Raw genomic sequence first — 17,338 nt, 5'->3', positions numbered from 1 at the left:
CAGCGGGCGCGCAGCCAATCGCTGCCCGCGATCGGCTGGGCACCACCGTTTTACGTGCGCTCCCTGTGTGGGCGGGGGGAGTAGGCAGAGTCATAGAGGTCTACAGCACAGAAAAAGGCCCTTCGGCCCATCGAGTCTGCACCGGTCAAACAAGTACCTGACTATTCTAATCCCATTTTCCAGCACTAGGCCTTGTATGCCATGGCATCAGGGAGTCGCACATGTGTGTGAAAGAGTGCAGAAATCTCCTTGAGGCACAGAGATGCCTCAGAGAGATTAGTTTAAGTTCGGAAAATTTTAATAAATAAAAACAAAATTTTAAGACACGTCCCCTCAAGTAAAAGCACACATGAACTGGGACATGTCTATGAATGTTATTATAACATTTTAAATACCTTCATGAAACCTCATCCCGCCCGTCGGCGAGTGGGCCAAAGATTCTGGCCTATGTTTTTAATGGAGGAAAATATTGTGAAACAATCTGTTAAGTGAAGGTCCTTTTAAGCAGTTTATTTGACTTATGGCTGATTTGTTTACAGTGATTGCTGATTGGTAGGGAGGTGTTGATCACATGAATATGTCATACATCGCAATCATAAATTGAGACTTCCTGCATGTCTGTGGTATACAGACAAGTTTAGAAGCAGGAATTTCCCCCAAGGTAAGAAAACCACAAAGAACTTTTTTTCTGCATGTTATTTGGTATTTTCATGATGTTTGTGATTGCTGTTCATTGAAAGAAGTTGTGTTCTTAATTTTTGGCCAGTTCAGATTAAATGGGTTGCCAGAAAGCACTTATTTAAAATGTAAACTTTATTTATAGGGTTTCAAACATCTAAAAATGAGCTTTCAATCTTAAAAGTTTACTCATTTTAAAATTGTCAAATTCCAGGAAAACATATGAAATGTAGGATGAATGCCATTTTTAAAAAGTTTTATAGCTTGAAAAGTTTTTCAATGGTAACATGTTAACATTGAACTATTGGAATAATTAGTTTATTATGGAATTAAATAATTCTGATGGTAAATTGCATTCAATACTTATTCATGGTATAAAATATTTCAATGTTTGGTTTTTAAAAAGTATTTAAAGAGCTTTATGGCTCTTGAGTTATTTCATACTACTTATAGCAGTTAGATCAATGGGGAATAATGGAAGTAATTTGAATTGTTTTTATTTGTGGGATGCGATAATGCTTTTGTTATTGCCAGCACATCCAGGCAAGGGGTGACTATCCAATTGCACTCCTGACTTGAGACTTGTAGGTGAAGGCTTTGACGGGTCAAGAGGTGAACCATTCATCAAGTACCCAGTTTCTTACTTACTCTTGGCTTAGTTCAAACTTTGGTCAATGGTATCCCCAAGTTGTTAATGAGTTGGGAGGTGGGGTCAGTGATGGCAAATCGAGGGGAGGTGATGATATTCAAACTAAGTGTTGGAAATGTTCAGCAGGTCTGGAGAGAGAAACTAAGTCAACATTCAGATTTATTGGACATTTCATAGGAACCAGATGAACTTGGAAATATAATAGCATTTAAGCAGGTGAGATGGGGAGGATGGAGAAAAGAACCCATTCTGTTATCACTGTGGGTCTTAGCTGAGGTTATCCTTGGTCTGGATTGATTGAGACTGCTGAAGGCCAGCTGGCTGTTGGTAAACTACCTTTTGTTGAACATTCTACTCCACTATGTGCGGTACAAGGCTTCATACAGAATTATCTCTCAGCATGCTCTGTATGTGATCTTACATCACTTCAGTCTGTCTAGTTATATATTTAACTTATACACATGGCCTGTGATAGGGTGGGAGAGATTAAATGAGTTAATCATCCCAAATGAAGTGGGGCAAGAGAAAAGATCATGTGTGAAAGGCAGAATGATGTACATGGGCTGTTAAACCAATGGAAAAATGAGGGTAAGATGGTAGCATGCAAAGAAAAGGAAACAAAATAGGGGTGGGGGCAGTTCTGAAATTGTTAAATTCACATGTCCTAACAGCTCAAGTGACTTATCAAATTTTTTGTAAGGCTCCTGTATGTTTGACCATGCTTAAAAGATCTTTATAGAAATGCAAGCCATTGTATATGTGTTACATGGATGTAAGTTGTTGGTTGAGATTAGATGTATTGGTTTGTTTGTTTTTTTTACTCTAGGATTCTCAACAATGTCCAGAAATTATGATCTTTATCAGTACAAAGGCTGTAACTTTATCACCAGTATTCACCACATAGAAAAACTGGAAGAAATGTATCATTGTGAAATGAGGGACAGTGATGTGGTTGCAATCACATATCCAAAATCTGGTAAGAAAATATTGTATTTCCCCAGAATTATTTTTCCCCTATATTTCACAACGCAGTGATTGTAATTGGATACAGTTCCCATGGAAGCCTGCAGTCTTCATGTGTGTGCTTAGAAAATGAAAGGAGAGGATGAGAGCTAGGACTAATCCTGTTTTCACTTGATCACACATTCACTTTCACCAGCGGTCACTGGATGGCTAACCGAGAGAATTTTCTGACTTAATTTTCTCTCCTGCTGCCCAGAGATTTGTTGAAAAATTAATCTGAAATCAAGCTAAAAGCAATAACTGAATGTAGTCTAGGCCATGATGTTGTGTCCAGGATTAAAATACTAATGGCAGGGTATTTGGCAGGATAGTATGTGAAATTTTGGGTAGGCTGTCACGTCTGTGCTAGAGCTGGAGTGCAAGTTAATGATACTCATTGATATAACGAGGAAGGAATTTTTCAATTGATTTCAGGGTACAGTCATATTTGAGGAAAACACAGGTAAAGAAAGGTGGGGGCACTGTGACTGGTGGTCAGCAGAATAAGGAGTGATAAAGATGGAGCTCCTGCAGACACTAGTTCATTCAAGCAACAGACACAATGTACTTGCATCTGTATCTTTACAGATGGTAGGCTGTTGACTGCATATTCTTAACTAGGGAGCAGGAGGCAGTCCTGGTGGTGAAGGGAGAGGGCTATAGGGATGAAGAGCAGATTAGAAAAGTTGAAGTCTCAAAAAATCCTCAAGTGTGTTGCCTTTCTCAAAAGTAAAAGCTATCCGTAATTTCAGAAACTTGGGGAAAGGGAGTGGGAAGGTGCAGTTGTGATCTGTCAATACCAATGTCACAGGGAAGAAAAGGCAGAAGGCAATATCAGAAGTTAGGAACTAAACAGAATCTTACAAGCGGGAATCCCAGGATTCCAGCCAAGATATAGCTAGATCAGCCATGCATTCACGTTCCTTAAAGACTGGGTTGAGAAGGGTTAACATTTTGTGAGACACTGACAACAGTACTGGGACAGGAGGGATAAATGAGGCTGTCAATAGGACTTTAAACTCATGGATCTAAAGGACTGGATTTTACTATCCCTCTAGGGATTGAATTAGATGGGAGGCAGGGGATGGGCCACAATATGACTAGGAAAGATGGTGGGTGGCGTAATGTGCCCATTACCTTCCTACCACCATGGCATGGTGGGAAGATGGAAGATGGTCTTTCCTCCCAGAAGCCAATTAAAGAACCAATTAGGGCCTCCTCTTCAAATTAGTAGCTAGATGGGTCACCAGGTATCCATTGGCTTTTTTATTGCCAGTATGGCAGGCTATAAAGTCTAAATGTCCCCTCCTTCATTGCAAGCATGTCCACCTTTGCAAGGCCCATACGCTTCAAAGAAGCCTGCCAACATCAGTGTTGAACACTACTTCCAGGTTGCTACCATGAGTTCTTTGCCCCCTCCAGAGAATGCATCACCATCCTGGAAGACCTTTATCACCACTCTCTCCACCTACATCTTGGTGACCCATTATGCCATCAACTCGATCAGTCACTCATTGATATCTCTGTGTTTGACATGGATGCCCCCATTGAACGGTCAGTTAGCTACTTCTCTCCAGAACGCACCACCACCCCACCCCCCACACCCCCCACAGTCTTTCATCCTCCAGAGGTGGTTGAAATTTCATTTGCTGTGACATTATCAAATCACAGCACAACTTTTAAACTTGTGCCTTCATTCCCAAGGCCTTTATCCTAGGGAATGATGAGGCCAGTTCACGAACATGCGGATTCCTCTGCCTGACAAAGGGATTATTGAGACCCTACTTCACTCTGCCAGGTCTATCACCCATATACGAATACAGCACTCACTTCAGTTGATGTTGGTGACCTGGACAATAAATGTTGACCTAGCCAGTGGTGCCTACATCCTATGAACGAATATATTAAAGCCAAGCACAACAAGTCACAGGCCTGCCAACGCTACTTGGTTACCTCTAGTTGGTGCAATATTGCACCATTTCATTGGTTTTCAACAAGTGAAGAGATCAGAATGCTACAAGGTCCCTTCTTCCTACAGTGGTTCTGTGATCTGCTCCACTTCCAACTATGGTTCTACCAGACAGTGAATGCTCTCCACCCATCTGGTCTGTTCCTGCAAACTCTTGAATGGGAACAGGAGTAGGCCATTTGGTCTGGTGAGCCTGCTCCGTCATTCTATTATATGGCTGACCATTTATCGCAATGCCACTTTCCCATGTTATCACCATATCCCTCTATGTCATTAGTCTCCAGAAATCAATGGATTTCTTGATTGAGCTTCCACAGCTCTTGGGGTAGAGAATTCCAAAGGTTCACCACCTCGAGTGAAGAAGTTCCTCCTCATTTCAGTTTCAAATGGCTTGCTTCTTATTCCGAGGTCATGTCCCCTGGTTTTAGACTCACTACCCAGGGGAAACATCTACTCCTGGTTGGTTCCCCAGAGGTCCCCCGCCTCTCCAACTCCTATACCAGCTAAACTGTCAACACCTTCCACAGCTTCAGTGCTGTCAACTCTGGGGGTCAACCATGTAAACTCTAGAGCCTATGTTGGGTCCCCCGACTCACTGATTGGACCAGGTTATTGAGCTGCCCCCTGATGTGGAGACAGATGCCTGATTCAGAGCCACTCTTTATCATCCGATCCAGTCTTGCAGCAAACAGAACAGGCCCATGATCTTTTAATATTGGCTTTTAGCACACCTAGTCATTCATCTACATAATACTAGCCTTGTTCCTTCAGTGCCTGCTTTGAAATACTGAACTTGTAAGATGTCTCCCAAAACATCTAACAGATTTTATGCTTCAGGATTAATGCAGATATTTGGGGTCAGAATAAACCCATGTGGCTGGAGGGTAATCCACATCCTGTGAAGGGTTTATTTATATGCATACTATTCCTATGTCTTGCAATGGAAAAGCAAAGACACTTTTTTTGTTTCTTGAGTTTGTGCTCAAAAAATGCCTCATATGTTTGCTGTTGAGAATTCATTCTGATGCAATGAACTGTTTTATTAAAAATTACAAGAAGGGAATTTCAGGTAAGAGGGGGGAAAATGTCATGCCATTGATATCCTTCTCTGGTGGCTGGGTGCCTATGTAGGTGCAGTCATTTTGTATTGCTTATATTATACGGCCTGATCTTTTGCCCTGAATTAAGGCTCACCTTTTTCACTCAAATACTGACATTGCAATCCAGTTTGTGCCAACATGAAGGTAAATACAGCCTACTGCCACAGATTCCCTGCACCAGCTACCAGCAACCTGGTTAAAATCAGGAGGAGCCTACTGAGGGGAACATCCACTGCCATTTAACAGCCAATTGGCCATTAATAGGTTGAAGATGGGACTTCCACCCTTCTGGATCAGGAAGTCTTACGCCAGTGCTGTCAGCTAATCAGAGGCCAGCAGCTCTACAGTGTTTCAAGAGAAAGGCATGCAGCACTGGATTCATAAGAGTACAGGGGTCTTGCTGAGTTCACATGGCAGGGTGGGAGGTAGAGGGCTGGGGTTTGAGGCCATGGGAAGAGGGCAACCTGGGGGCCAAAACATTGAAGGGGGGTGCTGTTAAGGTCAGGCCCCTGCCCACCAGGTGGGACCATCTGCACAGGCAAACCTCAAGACTGGGCACTTGGCATGGGTCTCTCAATACCAGTTAAATAACAGCAAGATGAAACCCTTAACTGGGCATTAATTGGATACTTGAGGGCCTCACACCACCCACCGGCAGGCTGCCTGACATCACGGGAAGAATTTTCGGGGCGGCGAACAGGGATGGGGCCTGCTCATCAACACGTAAAATGATGTACAGTGATGTCGGGCGGGAGTCCCGATGTCACCGCGCGTCATTTAGATTGTCAGTTTGGCGAGCACACAGCCGAGTGGGCGATGCACTTGCCGAACTGTCAAAGGCCTATTAAGGCCATTAAGAAAGTAATTAAAGTTGTTAAGAATGCTGCCTGTCCAACCTTAAGGTTGGTGAGCAGGCAAAGAGCCCAGGCAGCCTTCACGTTTTTCATGGAACCTCATCCAGGGGCGGGATGAGGTTTCATGAAGGGTTTATAAATTAAGTAAAAATTTTTGAAAAAAATTAATGAACATGTCCCAGCTCATGTGACAGTTTCATATGAGGGGACATGTCCTTAATTTTTATTTTTTTTACTTTTCTCCAATGTTTCATAAGTGAAAGTAATCTCCCTAAGGCACCCCTGTGTCTCAGGGAGATTTCTGCACTCTCTCACAGACATACGTAAAAGAGTGCAGGCTCGGACTCAAGGAATCCCCTCCGCACCCCTCCTGCACAGGGAGCACACAGCGCTTCCGGGTGTGCGTCATGCTGGGCAGGCCTTAATTGACCCACCCGTGTAAAATGGCGGCGCGGCGTGGATCGGGTTCGCACCCGCCCCCGCACAAAATTTCTGCCCCATGTCCCCGTTCCTCCCACCTTCAAAGGGGAGTATTAAATCCAGCCCAGTATATTTGAAATGAGTAAAGGATATAGCATACTAGAAATAAATATGGAGATTTTGACAACCCCCACAAACAGGCATGATGTAGCGAAAGGGGTACAGGATTGTGTTCAAAATGACATTGTTACCCTGTGTGGTTAAAAAGCCCAACCATGGATGAATGAAATGAGGGGAAAAATTAAGTGAAAAAGTGCACACGGGTGACAGAAAGATAGAAGGAATATGAAATGATTGCGAAAGAAGGCATAAGAACAAAGAAAGGTGAAAACTGTCAAGTATGAAAAGAAGCAGTATCTTAGAGGACTCATAAGGAAAAATTAGGGACACATATCATAAACTCATAGGTAATGATTGTCAAATGACATCAATTATTTTGCCTTGATAATTGAGAGACTAACTTGGCAGACAGAGATCAAAGATTGGAAAAGGAATAGGGTTAACTTTGAAGAACTGACTGAACCAATTTGGAACTATTGTAATTTGAAACATTGTGAATTGAATGGTTGATTTGCCAGAACTGAAATTTCAATGCAGCACATTTTTTTTTTTGTTGTTGTTGGCAGGTTTGAGAACACAAATTGGTTTACTCAGGTATTCACTTCTTCAGAGATTTTGCAGATGACACAGTCAACTTGAGGGTTGAAATCATCTAACAATTTGACCACTTTTTATGTAATATTTTGTAATTCTAGGGTTTACTCTGTAACCACTTCTTTACAATCTATTTCTATCTCGTGCCAGGAACTGTGTGGATGCAACAAATTTTGAATTTAATTTATTCTGATGGTGATGCAGCTGCTGTACAAAGCAAATCAACAATGGAACATGTTCCCTGGATGGAAATACCGCCCTCAAATTTTCAGACACGGCCTTCACCTCGTTTGTGTGTCTCACATTTGCCTCAGCATCTTGTTCCAGCTGGTTTGAAAAAGAAAAATGGAAAAGTAAGTACACCTTTTATTGCTTTAAATTTTTCTTTGCTCTCTCGTTGTTTTAATCAGATGTTTTTTTTTTCCTTTCTTAGCTCTGTTTTTCCTCCATATATATTCATTCTATTTCCTGAGCTGAATAATATGTTGAGTTAGTAATACATTAAGGTTAGAGGTAGCCTTCTAGGATACATCTGAGTTGGATACATACATCCAAGGATACATCTGAGACAGCAAAGATGGAAACTGTTCAGCCTTTTCTCCAGCCCAGCATGTGTTGCCTATGCTCACTAATGTAGAGGGGTACACTGAGGACACATACTTAGTAGACTCTCAATTTGGTGCCCTCGGTCAGGTTGCTGATGTTACCCGGTTTGGACATAATAGCTGCAGCTTTTGCAAGTGTTGATTTTCAGCATCAAGTGACAGTTTAGGCTCCAAATCAATCAACAATCTCCATCATATTGTCAATGCTGATAGCATCATGGCAACATCCTAGACTATGATGTTTGTCTTTCTGCTGATGGTCAAACCAAGCTCTTTACAGGCTTGAGAGTCTGTCCACTTGCTGCTGAATGTGTTCCTCGGTATGGAAAATGTTAATGCAACATTGTCAACATAGAACAACCGTGAGAACTTGCTGCACTTTTGACTTGGATCTCAGGTGGGCAAGGTTGAACAGCTTTCTCAGTTCTGATAATTAAGTAGATACCCTCAGATAATCTGAAGACCCATGATAGTATCAAAGAGAAGAATATACCAAAGAGTCTCAGTGCCAGAGCACCCTGTTTGACCCCACTGTGGCTCTCAAAGGGTTTTGATGTTACCCCATCATCTGGTCAGAGAAAGAGGAAATCATATTGAGCAGCTTCAGGCAACCAATTTTCTCCAGCTTAAATAGACTGCTTCTGCTCATCTGGTTGAATGCTTTGTGCTCAATGAAGCTAATATATAGTATCTCCTTTTCATTCACATTTCTCTCTCAGTTGCCAGACAGAGAAGATCACATCAACTGTAGATCCTCCAGTTCTAAGATCACTGATTCAGGATAGATGCCTTCAGCCAAGAGCTGCAGTCTGAAAGGGCAAGATCAGCAAATACTTTTCCCACAGGGAGCTGCCTCAATAGTTGTTGCAGTCACCCTTGTTCTTGTACAAAGCACAACCTTTGCATCACGCATAACCTGGGGCACCGCTCCTTCCCTCAGACAGTTGCACAGATGCTGGAGGAGTGCCAGTTTCTTGTGCTTGGAGTTCAGGCAGTATAACATCACCTGGAGTTTAGCCCATGGTAAGCAAGACAATAACTTTGCCAAGTTTGTTAACCGTGGGTTCGATATACAGCTCTTCCCTGATGGGCAAGCTTTCTATGGTTTCTAGAGTGTCCTCTGTCACAGTATTCTCCATAGTGTACTATTCTAACACTCCAGCAATCTATTCCAGTTGATGACCTCCCCCATATTTGTTTTCAATCGAGATGTTTTTCTTTGGACTTGTTTTTTTGATTGCTCCATGCATGCCCCTAACATTCCCTACATTGGAGTCATTATCAGTAGTCATTCACACACCACATAGCAGGTGGAGTTTACTTCAAGCAGCTTTTAATACATTGAGTTTTCTCACTCAATCGCTTGTAATTAATGAGAGGGGACCACTTGGCTTCAATGACATGTTCCATCGTAGCATTTTTCTACTCTTGCTTCGTATATGTATTGTGGTTTCTGTTCCATTTTGTGAATGTGTTGTGTGGGAATGTTGGGAGTGCCTGTTCAATCAAATTGTGAATCTATTGGTTCTTATCTGGGTACACAGCATGGCTGATGTTGATAAATGCAGCATTTCTGCTTTGAATGAAAAGTTTTCCAGTATTATGTCCTCACCCTTGTGCACACCAGGGAGTGACCTGTTTCACAGTCAGTGAAGTGGTAGCTGCCTGGGTTCAGAGTTATATCTGGTGATCAGATCCAGCTGATGTCTTGGATATCTCCAGGATACCTTGTGGTATGGCTTGCTTTAGAGGTGTTTAGTTACATGAATCTCAGTAGTCTGTGTCCATTCTCATTTCTTTGAGGATCATGCCTCATGATCCATGCCCACTCTTGCATTGAAACCCCCGAGTAAATAAAGATGTTCTGATTTGGGGATTCTGCTGAAAGCAGTGTCGAGCTCCTCCTAGAACTGATCATTCACTCTGTAGTGGAGCGTTGGAACATAAATACTCATGAGGTTAACTGACCTTGTTTGAGTTGAGGCAGAGAGAAAACACATTCTGAACCATTCGTAAGGCATTCTATCATCGATAGTAGCAGAGCCTATATTTTGCAGCCTTGCAAAATGTTTCCTCTGAACTGTTCCCCTGCCAGGTGAACATTTTAACGTCTGTCTTTCAGTGATCTGCTCCGTGAGCATGGTCTCTTCACAGAATCTCAGAACTGTTTCAGTGCAGAAGGAAGTCATTTGGCCCAGCATGTCTGCACCAGCTTTCCAAATAAGCATTTCACCTAGCACCATTCTTCCACCTTCTTCCCATAACCCTTCATATTCTTGGGTAACAATGTAATTCCCTTTTGAATGCCTTAATTGAATCTGCCTCCATCACAGTCTTGGTCAGTGCTTTACAGATCCTAATAAGTCATTGCATGAAAATGTATTTTTCTCATGTATGTCATCATTGCTGCTTTTGACAATGACCTTTTAAATCTGCCCACTCGATCCCCAAGTCCCATGTTGATCATGGCTGCCTTGTATGCATTATCAACTAGTTGTTTACTCCCTTAGCCTTAAACTCTCCTGGGATATCCACAAGGTAGTAGAAGAACTGCTTTCCACCCACCCCCACCCCCCACGCCACCGGCCCCCAACACACCAGGGAGCTTGGTTCACATCTGCCAGGGCTGTGTTTTGGGAGGGACCATCGTGTCCCATTGGTCAGCCACTGCTCTCCTTAACTTGGGCAGCCCTGACTAGTAGGTTGCTGTCCTTCCATGGTCTAGTCAATATGTCGAGGTGGTTAACAAAGCTGTGGGTTATGAATCATATAAAATAATTTGAACTGACGAGATCACCAGTGAGCTACAGTAACAGCTTTGGTATGGATCAAATTCCACAACTTGTTTATGGAGTAATTTTGAGGTTCTCTGCCACCATCACATTCAAAAAATGACTCCCTGTGAGTTTGTCACTATCAATAGCAATAGGATGCTGAGTTGGCAGCCTGTTTTTTACATCTCTCCCCATTTCTGTTTTCATTGAAGTCCATAGAATTAAAATTGAGAGAGTTGTAAAGTTGTTAAAGTGCTTTCACTATCCCATGAAAGTCAAGATCAGCCTAAATCTCTACTTTGTACTTTTAGCTGAAGATAGTTGTAAATGCTTTAGCCTTGTCTTTGCATGTGGTGGGCTCACACATTTGAGCATGGGGTTATTGTCCACCATCACTAATGACTGGATGTACCAGGACTGCAGAGCTTAGATCTGAACTGTTGATTGTGGGATCCCTTACCTCTGTATCGCATGATCAATCTTGGCCTCCTCCAGTCCCCAACATCTCAATGCCAGTCTTCAACCAATTAACTTTCCTTCATGTGATATCAAACTGCTGAAGGCACTGTATATAGCAAAGGCTATGATCCTGGACAATAGCCTGCCAGCAGTACTGAAGACTTGTGCTCTAGGATTAACTGTGCCCTGAACATACTGGGAATTCAGCCTACCACGTGCAATCTGTTTGCAGTTTCACTAGATTGACACCACATTTTCAGATATGCCTGGGGTTGCTCCTGACATGCTCTAAAGTATTGAACCAGGGTTGATTCCTGGTTTTCTCCTGACCATAAGACTGCAGGATATGCCAGGCCATGAGGTTACCGATTGTGATTGAATACAATTTTGCTGCTGATGGCGCTCGGCCTCACGATGCCCAGGTTTTGAACTGCTAGATCTGTTCTGAATCTATCCCTTTTAGCACAATGAGAATGCCACATAATGCAGTGGAGGTATCCTCAGTATGAAAACAGAGCTTTGTTACCACAAGGAATGGTAGTCACTCCTATGAATACTAGCATGGACCTATGGATCTGTGACAGGCAAATTGGCAAGCACGAGGTCTAGTAGTTTCTCCCCTCTTTGGAAAACAACTAAGAACTAATCTACCCTGTTATCCAGTAATCTTGAATTTTTAAAAACCCTCATGAAGTATCTTTGTCTCTTTTCACTGGCGAGTTTCTTAATCCCCAGGACATCCAGAGTTATTAAATTCAATTCCCTGGAGAAATGTCTGAGAGACATGATGAACCACCTCAGCTGAGCTGGTTACATGTACACAGCTTCTGTTAAAACTGGAAGTGTGCTCTTTGGAGGAGGTTGGGGTTATATTGAAGAATTTAACAGTTCCTTACCATCCTATCAGTCCCCAACCCACCTTTTCTTAGCAGGGAAATTGTCACTAAACAACAATAAAGAAATGGACAACTGTTGGTATAGACTTAAATGCTGCAGATGCTAGATATCTGAAATAAAAACCAAATGCTGAAGCCACTCAATTAGATCAGGCAGCATCTGTGAAGAGAGAAACTGGATTAATGTTACAGGTTGGTAACTTTTTGTTGAAACTGGGAAAAATTAGAAATGGGAAAGTTCGAAATGTAATGGTGTTTTGAGCAAGTGAACGGGTGGGATGAAGAACAAAAGGGAAAGTCAGTGACATGGCAGAAGACCGGAGGGATTAAATAATGATCTATGGTGCAAGGCCAAAAGGTACGGTAATGGAAAAGAAAACAAGAAGAGAAGGTGTGAATGGCAGGATCCTAAATAACTGCTGTCCAAAAATAAATGAAATAAAGACATATGAGAGAAACCAAACCATATTGAGGCACAGGTTACGATCTAAAATTGGGGGAACAGAATCGAAGGCTGTAAGAGAGCCAAGTCAAGAGATGAGGTGCTGTTCTTTGCTTGCATTGAGCTTTGTCGGAAACCTGCAGCAGGTTGAGGACAAAGGTCACAGTGGAAGCAAGGTAGAGAATTGGCAACTGGAAGCACAGGGTCATGCTTGTGGACTGAATGAAGCACTCTGCAAATCTGACTCCCAGTCTGCCTTTTATCTCCCCAATGTAGACGCAACCACCTTGATTAGTGAATACTACATGCCAAGTCAAAACAAATAACTCCCTGATTCACCTGGAAGGGTTGTTTGGGCTCTTGGGCAGTGAGAAGGAAGGAGGCAAAAGGGCTGTGTTGAAATTCCTTTCCTTGCATGGAAAGGTGTTGCAAGGAAATGGGGGAGTGTTGAGGGTGATTGTGGACAGAACAAGGCATCTCAAAGGGAACAGCCCCTACAGAATGCTGGGAGGGGAGAATTGTTTGGTCCTGGTACCATGCTGGAAATGGCAGAGGATGATCCATTGAATATAAGGGCAAGATGTACCCTATCATGGTCCTGGGAGAGGAATGGATTAGAGCAGAAGTGCCTGAAATAGAATTGAGATGTTGAGAGAGAATTTATCAAGGCACTAGTGTGGCAAGTTGCATAATCTATTGGTAGTTTGGGTGCTTTGAAAATACCCCAGACAACAATAGTTTACATTTTATAGCATTTGTAGATAGTAGAAACAAGTTGGAAGTAAGATGTTGACTGAAAATGTGGGCAAAGATTTGGAAATTGTGGACACTTCTGAAAGTGGGGAGAAATACAAGCAAGGTGAGTAAGTTTAGAGACATTTGCAGATTACTGAGGATGGTGGCTGAAGGCCCTGCCACTAATTAATGAAGCAGCATGATGTCGCAGGAGTAGAAGGTGTTTGTTGCAATCTTTTCAAACCATACAAGTCCAACAGTGCAAGAGGACAAGACCAGAGAGATTTGAAGAGGAGGATCACTATTTTGAAACTGGTGGACTGGAAGGACATTGGGGCTAGCGAGGACAAAAGATTGAGACAAAATTAGCTTTGTTTAAACTACTACCATTAAAAGGTAACCTCATAATTTTAGCTCCAATTAACCGGACTGCAACAATGGGGAGCAACAAATCAATGAAGTTCATTTTGACAACTTTGTTATTTCATTGCATGATTTCAAACATAAAGCTATGAAATATAAGTTACATGTAATCACCTTCTAATAGCATATTAGAATATTTATAATGTTACATTTGACTGATCTGATATTTTACACAGGTTATTTATGTAATGCGAAATCCGAAGGACGTTGTTGTGTCTTTATATCACTTTCAAAATTATATCACAGTATTGAGTACACCATCAAGTTTTGAAGATTTTCTGGAGAAATTCCTGGAAGGAAAAGGTAAATAATAGCATTCATCATATTGTGTATTTCATTCATTGCCATTCCTTTTTTTTCCTTTATCAAGTTTCAGTTGAACTTGCCGATAGACTTTCAGTCCTATGAACCAGTCATAAATTTGACAGATTCACATTGCACGTGCTTCTCTCTTTCTTCCTTCGTCCTTGGTTTAATGATTGCTTCTACGGCAATAAGAGTAGTGGGGATTTGGAAGCAAACCTCTGACATTCACAGGGAATGCCCCACACCCTCAGCTTTCAAGGCTGAACGATTTAGCCATTTTCATCATCTGAGGTTGTGAGCTCTATTTTTTTTATTTAGTTGGTAAAAGTAATCCTTTCCTTGGCTTTAACTTTTTCATGTATTTTCCTTTATGCATTTCTTGCCAGTTGCACCCATAATTATATTCAATTGAAGTGATCTGCAGTCAGGTTTCTTTACTGAGCATAGGATTACAGAATTACTGACCATGTACTACTAAATATTATAGTACCAAGTCTAATTTTAACCACGTCAGTTTGTTATCTGTATCGTTACATGATTCATAATAGGTTTTAGGTTTCAACAGTTATTTAATTCTAACAATAGCAATGACAACTTGGATTTTTATATCCCCTATAATGTACTAGACCATTCCAAGGCACGTAACAGTAGAGTTATCAAACAAAATTTGGAACTGATCTACAAGAGAGATTTGGACAGGTGGCCCAACTCTTCTTCAAAAAGGCAGATATTAAAAAGCACCATAATGAGGAGAAGGACAGAATTCCATAGCTTCAGACTTGGGCAGCTGAAGCCATGACCACCAATGGTGGAGTGATTAAAATTGTAGGGGGTGGGGAAGAAACTTGTATTTATATAGCACTTTTCACAACCACTGCAAGAGGCCAAAATGGGAGGAGAACAAATCTTGGGGTTGTAGGAAGTTCCAAGAAGGGGATAGGCAAGGTCCATGGAGGGATCAAAAAATCAGTATGAGAATTTGAGTTTTTATGTACTGTCCCTGAAATTGGGTGCTTTGCATTTCCGTTGGCCATATTTTGGGAAAACCAAGATTGGCTCTCAAGACATCTGAGGTCAAACCATTCTTTGCTATATAGAATTCATGACTTTTGCTGCAACCTCAGCAGGACCAAAGTGTTTGTGTGGGAAGAGCTGCATACATGCAAAGATAGTCAGATCTACCACATTCCTGCCAGGCAAATGTACAGAAACTGGGTCTTCTAGCTGCTGCTCTGCATGCAAATAATCCAGGACCAAAGATTAGCAAAAACTTTACCTTCTGCAGGTACAATAACCTCAAGCACATTTGCATCCAGCAGGTGTTAAATTTGTCTCGTTGTTGCATTATAAAATTCAATTTTATCATTTATCATGTATTTTTTTCTCTAATAGTGATATTCAGCTCTTGGTTTGACCATATCCATGACTGGTACACCCACAGAGATGAATTCAACATCCTATTTATAAGTTATGAGGAATTGAAGCAGGTAATTAAGAACATAAGAAATAGGAAAATGATAAGGGCATTTGGCCCCTCGAGCCTGCTCTGCCATTCAATAAGACCATGGCTGGATCATCTTGTGTTTCGATTTCCACATTCGCATCTAACCCTGACAACCTTTGATTCCCTTGCCTAACAAGAATCTATCTACTTCTGCCTTAAAAAATATCCAATGACCCCGCCTCCACTACCTTCTGAGGCAGAGAATTCCAAAGTTGCACTACCCTCAGAAAAAATTTCTCCTCATCTCTGCCCTAAAAGGGCTACCTCTAATTTTTAAATAGCACCCCATAGTTCAGGACTCACTCACAAGAGGAAACATCCTTTCAATGTCCACCTTGTCAAGGCCACACAGGAGCTTGTATACTTCAATCAAATCACCCCTCACTCTTCTAAACTCCAGTGGAAACAAGCCCAGGGTGTCCAACCTTTCCTCATAAGACAAACCACTCATTTCAGGTATCAATCTAGTAAACCGCCTTTGAACTGCCTCCAATGTATTTACATCCTTCCTTAAATAAGGAGACCAAAACTCCACACTGTATTCAAGGTGCAGTCTCATCTTTACAAAGATGCCCTGTATAACTGAAGCATAACATCCTTACTTTTATGTTCAATCCCTCATAATAAAGGATAGCATTCCTAAGCTGCCTTAGTTACTTGCTGTACCTGTATATTAACTTTTTGTGATTCATGTACCAGAACACCTAGATCCCTCTGTACCTCAGAGTTATGCCATTCCCCATTTAAGTAGCACTCTGCTTTTTTATTCTTCCTACCAAAGTGAACAACTTCACATTTTCCAACATTAAATTCCATTTGCCAGATCTTTGCCCACTCACTCAACCTATCTATATCCATCTGCAACCTCCTCGTGTCCTCTTCATAACATACTTTCCTACCTTTGTCATCTGCAAATTTTGCTACCATGTCTTCACTCCCCTCATCTGAGTCATTGATGTAAAAAGTTGAGGCCCCAGTGCAGACCCCTGAGGGATGCCACTCATCACATTCTACCAATCAGAAAAAAACACATTTTTTCATACTCTCTGCTTTCTGCCAGTCAGCCAATCTTCTATCCATGCTAATATGTTACCCACTACACCAAGCACTTTTATTATCCATAATATGCTGCGGCACCTTATTAAATGCCTTCTGGAAATCCAAGAACAGTATGTCTACGGCTCCCCTTTATCTGCTGTGCATGTTACTCCTTCAAAAAACTCCAATAAATCAGTTAAATATGATTTTTTCTTTTCACAAAGCCATGCTGACTCTTCCCAATTGCCTTGAGGTCTTCTAAGTGCCCAGCTATAACCTCCTTAATGATCGATTCTAATACCTAGCCCACAACAGATGTCAAGCTAACAGGCCTATGGTTTCCTGTTTTTTGTCTCCCTCCCTTCTTGAATAAAGGGGTTATACTTGATACTTTCCAATCTGACGAAATCTTTCCAGAATCTAGTGAATTTTGGAAAATTAACACCAGCACATCAACTACCTCATTAGCCACCTCTTTTAAGGCCCTAGGATGTAGTCCATTGGGACCCGGAGAGTTGCCAGCCTGCAGCTCCATCAATTTGCTCTGTACCATTTCCCTAGTGATTTCAATTTCACCAAGTTCCTCTCTCCCGTTCACCTCCTGATTTGTAGTTATTACTGGAATGTTTTTTGTATCTTCTATAGTGAACACAGAAGCAAAATATTTGTTCATTTCTTCTGCCATTTCCTTATTATCTATTAAGTCCCCACTCTCACTCTCTAGAGGACCAACACTCACTTTACTTACTATTCTTTTTCTTTTTAAGTAC

General features: G+C 41.7%; 1 protein-coding gene across 1 annotated transcript in view; it reads left to right on the top strand.

The window, feature by feature from the left end:
• The first annotated feature begins 2,164 nt into the window (after positions 1-2,164).
• The window catches only part of LOC121278263 (amine sulfotransferase-like), a 30,339-nt gene continuing 15,165 nt past the window's right edge, over positions 2,165-17,338 (top strand). The window contains exons 1-4 of the mRNA XM_041188506.1: positions 2,165-2,303; positions 7,537-7,739; positions 13,897-14,023; positions 15,419-15,513. Of these exons, the coding sequence (XP_041044440.1) occupies positions 2,165-2,303; positions 7,537-7,739; positions 13,897-14,023; positions 15,419-15,513 (564 nt within the window). The remainder of the gene's footprint in view (positions 2,304-7,536; positions 7,740-13,896; positions 14,024-15,418; positions 15,514-17,338) is intronic.

Source organism: Carcharodon carcharias, chromosome 5 (genome assembly GCF_017639515.1).
Source record: "Carcharodon carcharias isolate sCarCar2 chromosome 5, sCarCar2.pri, whole genome shotgun sequence".
NCBI lineage: Eukaryota > Metazoa > Chordata > Chondrichthyes > Lamniformes > Lamnidae > Carcharodon > Carcharodon carcharias.
Note: the sequence above shows the minus strand (reverse complement) of the source record. Positions and strands in the feature narration are given on the sequence as shown.